We start from the raw sequence: 12737 nt of genomic DNA on the forward strand, positions 1-12737 counted from the left end.
CAAATTCATAAGTACAAGCATCCCAGAGTTATTAATGCTTAAAGTGACAGTGGTCAGAATTGCAAAAAATGCTCTGGTCCTTAGGGTCAAAATGGTCTCGGTCCCCAAAGGTGCTTCTATATGCTATCAAGCCTTGTAGCTTTCAGGGTATGCTGAGAGTAGTAGTAACATATGGCTTTATAAGTTGCAGAATGGTCCCCTTCGTGCCACACACCTCGCTACTTACCTGTTTCTCAGGCTGGATGGGGCACAGATGTAGCAGGTGAGATTTTGGCCTGAAGTTTTGAGGTAAATGGGCACTGTACCAGCCGAGGGATTGCTGATCAATAGCCCGCCCCCTCATGATGTCACGCTCTGCCCCCTCAATGCAAGCCTATGGGAGGGAGCATGACGGCTGTCATGCCCCCTCCCATATACTTGCATTGAGGGGGCAGGGTGTGACATCACGAGGGGCGTGGCTATGACGTCACAAGCTCCTGGAGCCAGCTCCAGCATTCGGAACAGTTTGTTCCAAATGCTGAGCAGTGGAGTACCCCTTTAAAGCATACCTGTCTTTTCAGGTAACTTTTCAGGATAAGCTGACCTGTGTGTCTTCATGAAAAGCAGCACTATTTCTGGTTATTATATAATTGGTATATGGAATTCAAAGCAGATTTCTGCTCTACAGGCTTCATCTATAATTTGCAGTTCTCCCAGAGCTGGTGGGCAGAGCTGTCTCCTCCCTCCTCCATATATTTGTGTTGCTTGTCTTGCAGACACAGGACAAAGCTGAGCTGATTTGTAGAGAAGAAGATTTGAGCATCGGGGAGGAGGGGGAAGTTTGATAACAGTATTATTTATTACAAAGTTTATTATATTTGCTTGTACTCTTGATCTATACAAATTTTGTTCAATGACAGTGCCTATTTTAGGCTATGTTTATGCACAGTATTATGGACTGGTTTTTGAGTCGTCAAATTACCTTTTTAAATGGTCATTTTATAGCTCAAAATGTCCCAAAAACAGTCAGTTTTTTTATATTGAGTTTTGTTAAACTCAACAGAAAAACAACTGGTGACTCACATCCAGTAAAATTTGGAAGCTATGATTTTATGGCCATAAAATTAAGTGTAAGGTAATTTTTTTATCTGTTTACATCTGAAAACCAGTTCATATTATCACATGTTCTTTGGGCTTTGCAAATTGCATAATACTGCTTGCTGTAGAAAAAAAGAACGTCAAAAATGCCACGAAATTGCCAACAAAACAAATCAATTAGCAGAAAAAATAGCTGAAAATGATCATGGCTATTTGCTTTCTTTTAAGCTAATAATGAGGCTAAAAATACTGAGTGGGAACATGGCCTTATAATAAAAACAGATTAACAACAAGAAAACATAGCTGACAAGTAAACATAGCTGAAAGAGAAGCAGGAGTCCCTGTTATTGACAGTAAAGCCTATTGTTTCCCACATAGGAGAAGCCTGAGTCGGGTACTATGGTTTGATCTTTCAAAAATTATCTATGGAAATTATATCTCATGATCTATAAACACATCAGAACATTTGTGACTGCATCTCTTTATTTGTCAATAAACTGCCTTCACTTCATTGTCTCGGTTTAATGACTTTCTTATGTTTGCATACCACATTGTACAAAATATAATTTAGCAGCAAAATAATGAAATCACAATGTACACTAAGCAGATGCGCTTCTTACAAAGTGATTATGTAGACTGTAGCAGCAGAACTGGTTTTCATCTCATTACGGATATCACAAAGCTCACTCTAATCTTCTGAAAGGTTACATCCCAGAACGTTCGGCCTTTATGCCACATATATTTCTGAAACGTTTCCGTCTCCTTTCCCTAGCAGAGGTCTTCTTCTTGTTCTACATTTTTACACATTCAGTAAAACATTCCACTGTGGAATACATTCAAAGTAAGTATTGTCATCTTGGTTCCTTGAGCACCAGTGAGCAGACTAAAGGATCCCATAAGAATGTTAGTTTGGCGATAAGATTAGCCAACGGACACAATTGGCTCTACCGCCGAGATGTCAGTCTTCCCAGACTGGATGTTAGAAGATGACGGCAGGGTGTGCGACACTAATGATCTCTTGAAGCTTCGGCTTTCGGGCCAAGCCGCTCTATACGAAGGAATATTGGAGGGAATCATGTCCTCTTGTGGTCCAGGCTGCTTCTTGCAAATGTTGAGCAAGGCCTTTAATTCCGATCTGAAATTGTCATTGAGCCAACAATATATAAATGGGTTGTAGCAGGTACTACTCATGGCAAACCAATGGAATGCAAAGTAAATTGCATTGTTAGTGCGAATGATTTGACTAGAGAGGAGGACGACATAACAGTTCAAAGGGAACCAGCAGACCGCGAAGAGGACAACCACAAGCATCAACATCTTGATGGTCTTTTTCTTCTTTCGGCGCAAGGCAAAATACTGCTCAGTGGTGACATCTCCGATGGCGTTCCGGAGCCACAGTTTTTTGGCTACAGTGGTGTAGGCAACAGAGATGATCAACAAAGGCAGGACATAGAGTAAGATGAATGTGGCCAGGTCAAGATACTTCCAGAAGAGGTCAGAAGGCTCTGGGAAGTCAGGCAGACACAAACTTCTGATGTTCTCCTCACTATAAACAAAAAAAAAAGAATATTAAATTCAGATTTTTTTTTAAACCTGAATATTACAGTTTGTTTATGACAATGCTTACAGGAGCTTTTCACCAGGATGATTTTGTCCAAAGGGCTCTATGCACATTACAGAAAAAGTGGCCAAATAAGTCAATTTTGTTGGGACCAGCCAATCATCTGATGTATAAGGGTCTGGGAAAAGAAGGATCGGGCATGTTGAATTTCATTGTCTGATCCTTGTAATCCCCCTGGAGATAAGCCACCAACATTGTTGGTCAACAGACGTTGAAGGTGTTTGATAACATGATGGGGTCATCTTTTACCTCCCTGGTGGTCTATGGTAATAGGAGGGTTCATGCCTTTTTCCTGGTGGCCCTGGAACCTCCTCTAGTGAAATGAGTATATCAAAGTACCTGCAAGGCAATAATCCCCCACTGAGCTACCTATCCCAAACACAGAATCTCCACAGTGCTCTCTGCTGACACCTATGTCCATGTCAGGAACTGTCCAGAGCAGGAGAAAATCCCCATAGCAAACATATGCTGCTCTGGACAGTTCCTAAAATGGACAGAGGTGTCAGCAGAGAGCCCTGTGGACAGACAGAAAAGAAATCCAAAAAGAAAGGAATTTCCTCTGTAGTGTTCAGCAGCTAATAAGTACTGGAAGGACTAAGATTTTTTTAATAGAAGTAATTTACAAATCTGTTTAACTTTTTGGCACCAGTTGATTTAAAAAAAATGTTTTCCACTGGAGTACCCGTTTAAATAGAGGGTCACAAACCAAACATGTTGGCCTAGGGTTTTTCTTTTTGGGTTTCTGACAGGTAGCTGAACGTGATACGCTCATTGGAGGGGGGGGGGGGGGTGTAAATAAAAACATGAAAACAAGAACTGTCTGGTTTGCCAGTAGAAACCAATAACAGCTCAGCCTTCATATCTTTATGCGCTTTTAGTAAAATGAAAGCTGAGCAGTGATTTTGGTTTCAAAGTTTTTATTTATTTCCCCATTGCGTTCCCCCCAAGCCTATAAGAGCTTTCTGCCTAATCAATATGGAAACAGGGGGTACCCTAGACTAGACACACACATTTTTTTGTAAGACTTTCTTCTTATAAATTATATATATAGCCTGAAGAATACCTATTTTCTTAAAACAAAGACCTTACTTCATCTTAAAATATATGTGAGCAACGCTTGACAAAAAGAAAAAAAAAAAGCAATTATGAAGCCAAGGTACAGCCACTGCCTCAGGTCTATTGAAAATCATTATGAGACATTTTTTCAATATTAACATAACAAGTCAAATGTATTTAACTAGAGAAAAACTAAGAATATAGGACTTGGTTCTCACTGCAGGTACATTAGTTAATTAACCCTTTAGATCAGCTTATGACAGCGGTGTCTAAATTGACATTTAAATGGACCCTGGTGGTCTAGTGGGGTGGATCGCCCCCCACAGCGCAATCCACTTGGGCTTACCTCTCCTGCAGTCTGGGATTGATAGAGCCTCTCTTTGGCAGGCTTTATCAATCGAGCACAGAGCACACAGATCAATGTAGTTCTATGGAACTGCATTGATCTGTATGTGGAATCTTATGATTCCTCCTAAAAGTGGAATCCAACAATGTGTAAAAAAAAAAAAATTTCAAATTAATAAAGGTTTAACCCACATACATTAACCTCTTCTATATCAAAAGTTTAAATCACTCCCCTTTTCCCATTTAAAAATGTGTAAAAAATAAAAAATAAACATAGTAAAACTATTAAAATATAACATTATTTATTCTGTATGGTAAACAATATAAACGTAAACAAATATCAAACTCCAAAACTACGTTTTTTTTTTTTTTTATTGACATCATCTGGAAGAAATGAAGTAAAAAGCAATCAAAATTCTGATCAATACCACAATAGTAACGATAAAATCTACATATCACGGCACAAATGAGCCCTCATATAGCACAGTAGACCACAAAAAAAAAAATAGAGTGGTCAGAAAATGGCAATGAAATTTTTTTTCTCTATTTTTTAAATTAGTAAAACATGATACAAATTATAACGAATTGGGTATTGCTTTAATCCTGCCAACCTAATATACCAAGTTTACATGTTAATTTCCTTACATTGACAGAGGTGTCAGCAGAGAGCACTGTGGTCAGACAGAAAAGAAATTAAAAAAGAAAAGAACTTCCTCTGGAGTATACAGCAGCTGATAAGTACTGGAAGGATTAAGATTTTTAAATAGAAGTAATTTTCTAATCTGTTTAACTTTCTGGTACCAGGTGATTTAAAAAAAAATATAATTTCGACCGGAGTTTCCCTTTAATCTTCTGGGCAACAAATAAATTTTTACTATTTTATATGCACTCCCAGTCTGTAATCATGTAGTTATCTATATCATTTATAAGCAGAAGATTCAGTACTGTGTATAACACACTTGGAAGGGAAATTGGTCACTGCCAAGATGATGAAAAACATGTATTAAACTTGCAACAACCAGATAAAGCCATAGACGCTGCCTGCAATAGAAGACCACCTAATGGATTTTAGGCTTTTCTTGGCTTCATTTTATTGTAGATTCAGACTCCATCCACTTATATTAATCACACCATATCTGATACGGAGATGTACTGTTATATCGGCTATTGAAAGCTGAGTGCATATGTGAGGGGTCCCTATTTTTTCTAGTTCATACCTATAGTCTTATGAATGGCATCGCCATATATATATATATATATATATATATATATATATATATATATATATATATATATATATTATTATTATTTATTTTTATAATGCCCTTGTTTCCAGGGCACTGTACAAGAAATATGGGTTAAGAAAAACGCAAGTTCAATCAATGTGATAAAGAGTTAATGGCAGACTAATACAGAGGGAGAGAGGGCCCTGCCCGTGAGGGCCAAGGCCGGCCCTACCATGGGACCCGGTGGGACCATGGTCCCAGACGGCATTTTTTCAGGGTCGGCACTTTGCTGCCCCCTTTTTTTGTTAAACCTGGGTCCATGGATGGGCCGGCCCTGCTGGCACAGCCCGAGCTGCTTAATAGTGCAGAGGCCACTTTAACACAGTAAGCCTGCAGCCTTCCGTCCGGGTCTGACGAGGGACGTCACGCAAGTGACGTCCCTCCGCAGACCCACGCAGGAGGACGTCAATAATATCACTCGTCAGGCAGCCACCGGAGAGGAGAAGCGCTGTGTAGGCCAGGTAAGTGTGCCCGTGTGTCTGTCTGTGTCTCTGTGTGTGTTTGTCTGTGTGTGTGTGTGTGTGTGTAGGAGGTGGGGGGGGCTATGCTACCTAATGTGAGGAAACTGCTACCTAATGTGAGGAAACTGCTACCTAATGTGGGGAATCTATGCTACCTAACATGGGGAAACTATGCCACCTAATGTGAGGAAACTATGCTACCTACCTAATGTGGAGAAACTATGCTACCTACCAAATGTGGGGAAACTATGCTACCTACCTAATGTGGGGAAACTGATACCTACAGTACCTAATGTGGGGAAACTGACTTACTTACTGTCACGTATGGGCAGGGAAGGAGTGCTCGCTAAGCTCACCCGCGCCCCTGTCCCTGCCTACTTGTCCGCCTATCCTAAATGATAGGCCGGAAACTGGTCGACAATCCCTTCCTAAATAAGTGAGGGGAGTCAAATGTCAACACAATAAAATACAATCCTGTCAGTTGTCAGGAGCAACAAGGAAACAAGCAACTAACAAAGACAAACTAAACATACACACATAAAGTCAATGTCAGTCAAACCGAGTCTAGCCAGGGGTGGGAAGAGGTGCCAAATCGCTATAACAAAAGAGAAGTCAGATAGGAAGCCAGAAGTCAAGTTGCCGGGTATACAAGGGAATAAGGAAATGCTAGCTACTCAGGTAATGACCAGTTTCACAGGCATCTTCCCAGTGTCTGATGCCTGGTAATATAGGGAGATGCACATGTGGTCAATCAGTAGCTAGCCACTCAGACAGCAGGGCGTAACCAGGCAACCTTGCAACAACACCTTGTCAGCACCCGTTAACCCTGCTGGTGCTGACACTTACCTAATGTGGGGAAACTGCTACCTACCTAATGTGGGGAAACTGCTACCTACCTAATGTGGGGGAACTGCTACCTACCTAATGTGGGGAAACTGCTACCTACCTAATGTGGGGAAACTGCTACCTACCTAATGTGGGGGAACTGCTGCCTACCTACCTGCTGCCTATCTTATTTTTGGGGGGGGATAGCATTTCAATCTTGGGCCATCCCTGGCAAAGGCTTGCAATCTACAAAGGGAGGAAAGGAAAACAGTAGGTGAGGAAGAAAGATAGGGATGTACCTGTTCCCAAATCAGTGTCAGCAGGGTTATGATAGGTTGTAGGCTGTCCTAAAGAGATGGGTATTTAGGTTGCTTTAAAAGGTCTTGATGGTGGATGAGAGCTGGGTGGCTCGGGGTAGTGAGTTCGAGTGTATGAGACAATCCTTCAAATATCATTCAAATATGCTAAACAAGGTCAAAATGTACTGATAGCATAAAAAAAAAAAGAAAAAGGGAACTGTTGTAGAGGACGGAATAAGTTAAAAAAAAAGGACCTGTTGTTGAGATTATCACTGAATAACTTATGGTGTCTTGACCACACACCATTTTACAGTGTCTTGATATGCCCTACTGTTCCTGAGATATGAGGGTCATAGTTTGTCTGACAATCTAGGTAATCAGTCAGATGGGTGGGAATAATCCTGCCCATTACCTGAGTCACTCCCACTATTAAAAATAAGCTCACACCAATCTGACTTATTCCCTGAATTGTTAGACAAACTACAAACCCTCATATCTCAGGAACGGACAGGTGTATGAAAAAAAAAAAAAAGAAATATGGTGTGTGATCAGGACATACTAAGCTATTTATGATATTGCTACAGTATCTCATTTTTGCATTTTTGGGGGGTTGGCCAAAGGTCTTCATTACCCATGGAAGACGAAGGGTGTTAATGTACACCCCCTGTAAATTCACAGTCAATGAAGTGTGCTCAGGAGTGGCCTCTAAAATTGCTGGAAATAATTTCCAGTAGCTCAGTGGAGCTGATTGGGACCACAGTGGTTAAATCGTGAAGGCCCCAACCTGCCTCCTTCCAGTCCGAACAGTGCACCAATAGTGCAGGCAGCCTCTACTAATCAGGGGTGGACTGACAACTCATGGGGCCCCCAATGCCCCCACCCATGTGTAAGCCACATCCATATAGAAGACTCAGCCATATACAAAAATACATATTTCAATACATTAAAAAAATGTAGAAAAAATATTTGTAAAATTGAAAATAACCATGTAGTTATCTATATCATTTATAAGCAGAAGATTCAGTACTGTGTATAACACACTTGGAAGGGAAATTGGTCACTGCCAAGATGATGAAAAACATGTATTAAACTTGCAACAACCAGATAAAGCCATAGACGCTGCCTGCAATAGAAGACCACCTAATGGATTTTAGGCTTTTCTTGGCTTTATCTTATTGTAGATTCAGACTCCATCCACTTATATTAATCGCACCATATCTGATACGGAGATGTACTGTTATATCGGCTATTGAAAGCTGAGTGCATATGTGAGGGGTCCCTATTTTTTCTAGTTCATACCTATAGTCATATATATATATATAGAGAGAGAGAGAGAGAGAGAGAGAGAGAGAGAGAGAGAGAGAGAGAGAGAGAGAGAGGAGAGAGAGAGAGAGAGAGAGAGAGAGAGAGAGAGAGAGAGAAGAATATGCAAATCAGCTCATTACATCACCTTTTCAGGCGATGTTCCCTGGTGTCAGCTTAGCTCCAGTTACGGAATATAAAAAGCTAATGGGGATTAATGCCAAGCCAGAACTCTCTCTCTCCAGAAGGAAAGAGTACCCATCTGCCCCTACCCAGAATGCCTGTGGAGTGCTTAGTGGCCCTTGAAAGTTTCGTCACACCAGGAGTGGTGAACTCTCCCTGAGTTAAATACTCATCCCGTTTAGTTTATATATAATTATTATTATTATTATTTATTTTTATAATTGCCTTTTTTTTCAGGGCACTGTACAAGAAATATGGGTTAAGAAAAACGCAAGTTCAATCAATGTGATAAAGAGTTAATGGCAGACTAATACAGAGGGAGAGAGGAACAACGCAATTGTGCAAAGGGGTGGTTCGTTTCTACGCAGTATATTTTATGGTTAAAATTAGATATTATCTGTATTCTGTGGGTCAATATGATAACAACGATACCCAATTCATGTAGGTTTTGTTTTATTTTACCATTATATTACTACATAAAAATGTCAAACTATTTGTAAGAAAATTTACATGCATAAAATTGTCCTCTTCTGACTCATTTAACACTTTTATATTTCTGTACACGGAGCTGTATTGGGGCTCATATTTTGCTCCATTAGCTGTATATTTTATTGTTACCAGTTTTGTTTAGATGGGACTTTTTATCACTTCTTATTAGTTTTTTCTCACGTTAATGTTTTATGTCGTCTCCTAATTTTACCTGACATTACCCCCTGACATCACCACTGAGTGCTCACTGACATCCCTTCTGACATCACCCCTGACATCACCCCATGCATCTCCAGCACCCCCTGAACCCATAGAGACAAAGAGCAGCTGCAAGGCTGGCCATGCAAATTGTGGGACTACAAGTTCCGGAAGCACGGGTACTGTGACAACCAAGCCTGACAATGTGGACTGTGATAATCCTGCTGGAGCAAAGCTAAATGCCCATGGAGATGTGGAGGAGGATTAGGGAATGCCTAGGGCCCGGGAGCCTGGAGTCATCTATAGCTCCCAGGTGGCAGAATACCTCCGTGGGTATGAGGAAGCAAGGAGCAGCTTGTATAGGCTCCAGGAGGAGGTACGGGAGGCAAAAGGCTTGATGGACACTGAATCCAGATGCCAGAAGGCTGAGCTGTCAGCCCGGATTAAACAGCTGAAAACTGAAATCACAAAACTGGAGAAAAGGAAAACATTTATTTTAGAGAACAGTGGGCTATTTAAAGAAAAACTTCTAAATTACGACCGCTTTGAAACAATGGAGAGAGAGAAGCAGAGACAGCTGAAGGGGCTTCAGCCATGGGTGGAGAAGGAAGGAGATGCTGCATAGGCCGATGGTTTTGGCTGTGAGGTCGAACAGAGATATTGTCCCAGCCATGGGCAAGGATGGCTTGAAGATGCCTTCGCCTCTCAGAAAAAAGCCTAGACTGGTGCCGCTTATCCGGATCAGTTGCGCCCAGGAGCAGGAAATTCAAGTACTGATGAGGCGGAGGGTACCAGTAAAAACAGGGCTGGGGTCGCTAATAAATAGTGTTGCTCGTGAATATTCGCAATGCGAATTTTATTCGCGAATATCGCATATTCGCGAATATATCACTATATATTCATAATTACCAATACTCGTTTTTTTGTTTTTTTTCACAGTACACATCACAGTGATCATCCCTCTCTGCTTCCAGCTTGTGTGGTGTAAAGAAGGCTCTAATACTACTGTGTGAGACTGGCGTGCGAATTTTCGCATATGCTAATTTTTGAACATGCTAATTTTCGCATATGCAAATTTTGCGCATACGCGAATTTTCGCATGTGCGAAATTAAAACGCGAATATTACGAATATGCGAATTTAGCGAATATATGACGAATATTCGTCCATATATTCACAAAATTTCGCAAATTCGAGTATAGCCTATGCCGCTCAACACTACTAATAAACAGGCTAGGCGGGCTTTCCGGTCCTTGTATAAGGGACCGGTGACCTGTCCTTTGGCGGTGGCTCAAGCTCTGGTACCTAATGCTGATGGTTCAATATCTGCACCAGAACACATCAGTCCAACCAGTATGAATGAGAAGGTTAATGTTGGAGTGAATGAAGGTATGGGGCTTTAAATGGTTGTATGGGCTGTAGCACGGGTGGAGGTATGGGGGCACATCAGCTAAAACAGGTAATAATGGTTTGAGTATGGATTATGTGGAGGAGGATGGTGAAGGGGTACAGATTAGTGATGGGGATGTAGGGCCTGGTCCGGTACCAGAACGTAGCTATGCAAATGTCGCTGCTGGGGGGAGGGGGGCAACTTCCTCGTCCTCTGGCTCTGGGGAGAGCAACTTGCAGCAGCGTCTCCTGGGGACCTTAAAGAGAGAGGAGAGATCAATAAATGTAAATGGTAGGGAGGTTGATCTATACTTCTGGAGACATGGTCTTTCAGCCTTCCGAGAGGAAAGAGGGGGGGGGATACTGTGTGGTCGTTCCCGACAGCAGGGCTGGGTGGTCTCCGAAGGAATGTGGTCCGACTGAGGTGGAGAGGCAGTGATACATGTCCTCCAAGATCTAAATTTGTTTAGCATCTGCTGAAGTTGGGCTTTAAGGCAGCTGACATCTACGCCTTGATACATCCTTATGGTACCCCTGAGTTCGATATCAGCTTTGTTCGACCGGAGGGGCTTGAGCTCTTCTGGTCGAATTGTGAGCTAGTAAAGAACAAGCCCGGCTGGAGAGACTTTGCAATTCAGGCGGTGTCTCGCCAAAACAATGTCAAGAGAGTGATCGTTTTAACACGTAACGAATCACTGTCTTGTATTGATATCATGACGTGGCTAGGTCAGTATGGAGAGGTGGTGGAGGTCCCAAAAAAGAACAGGGATGAATATGGCATCTGGTCAGGGGCCTGGACATTTATGGTCATGCTTAGGCATTCAGAAAACACTGTTACCCATATACCATCTGCGATCTTCCTCGGAAGAGATTGTATCCAGATCTTCTTCCAGGGTCAGCCGAAGTTCTGTTACAGATGTGGTGACCCCACACATTTTAGTGCCAGTTGCATTATGCAGAAGTGCACTCTGTGTGGGGAAATAGGCCATCTCGCTGCATCTTGTGCAGAGATTAGGTGTCACCTCTGTGGTTACTTAGGTCACCCATTTAGTCACTGCCCTCTTTCCTTTGTCGATGCGGTTGTTGTCCCGGTGGGAGTAAGCCATGAGGTGGATTATGCTGGGGGGACAGCTGGCAGGGATGAACGGCTGCAGGGCTTTCAGGGAAGAAAAGTAAGCAGAAGATGCATTCCCAACTGAGTTGTCTCAAGAAGCGCCAAAGGGATAGGGAGATTTGGGAGTCACAGGAGCGCCAGCCAACTGAGGTGTCTTCTGATTCTGTCCCTGCGACCAGTCTTACTGCTGAGGCCCTGGGGGATAGTGAACTGGATGAGGAGATTGGGAGGATCCACAAAGAGGAGGATGCCATCTCCGCACTGTCCTCCCATGGTGAGAGCACGGATGAGGACAGTGGGAGATAGGCAGAAACAAAGCGGGGAGGAATAAGAAAAAGCGAGATTTAAGATCTTCTCCCAAAGATGCCAAAGGAAGGTACAACTGACCTCCCTTTGATTGGTCTCTCCAACGGTTCCGAGCCCTCCGCGACATTTCCTCTTCGGAGGAGGAGGCTGGAGGCGAGGTTCCGGATGTTGCTGTGGGGCTCACAGGAGACTCTGAGTCCTCTCTCCCTGGGAAACCTATGTCTTCAGGGGAGGGAACTGGCCCAGAGTTAGGGGATGAGGAAATGGAAACATCAATTTCACTAAAAAGTAGTGTTGAGCGGCATAGGCCATATTCGAATTTGCGATATTTTGCAAATATATGGACGAATATTCATCATATATTCGCTAAATTCGCATATTCGTAATATTTGCGTTTTATTTTCGCATATACAAAAATTTGCATATGCGAAGAGAGCAAAGAGGGATGATCACTGTGATGTGTACTGTGAAAAAAACAGCAACCCCCCCGAATATTCGTAATTACAAATATATAGTGCTATATTCGCGATTATTCGGGAATCCGTGAATATGCGATATTCGCGAATAAAATTTGCATTGCGAATATTCCTGAGCAACACTACTAAAAAGGGGTAAACCATCATCTGATGAAGAGGGTGGTGAGGTGGATGGGAAGGATGCTGGGAAAAAGAAAGCTGTCTAACTCAATCCCCCTCGATAGTGGCACCCTCTCCGTTGACTCTGGCATCCATTAATGTTGCCAGCATTAAGACAGATACAGCTAGATTTGCAGCCTTTGATTTTTTTG

General features: G+C 42.3%; 1 protein-coding gene across 1 annotated transcript in view; it reads right to left on the bottom strand.

Moving 5' to 3' along the window:
- Positions 1-798: 798 nt before the first annotated feature.
- Positions 799-12737, bottom strand: part of GPR83 (G protein-coupled receptor 83) — a 63476-nt gene continuing 51537 nt past the window's right edge. Inside the window, exon 4 of the mRNA XM_056561489.1 lies at positions 799-2623. Within this exon, the coding sequence (XP_056417464.1) occupies positions 1999-2623 (625 nt within the window). The 3' untranslated portion in view covers positions 799-1998. The remainder of the gene's footprint in view (positions 2624-12737) is intronic.

The sequence above is a fragment of the Hyla sarda genome, chromosome 2, assembly GCF_029499605.1.
Source record: "Hyla sarda isolate aHylSar1 chromosome 2, aHylSar1.hap1, whole genome shotgun sequence".
Classification (NCBI taxonomy): Eukaryota; Metazoa; Chordata; class Amphibia; order Anura; family Hylidae; genus Hyla; species Hyla sarda.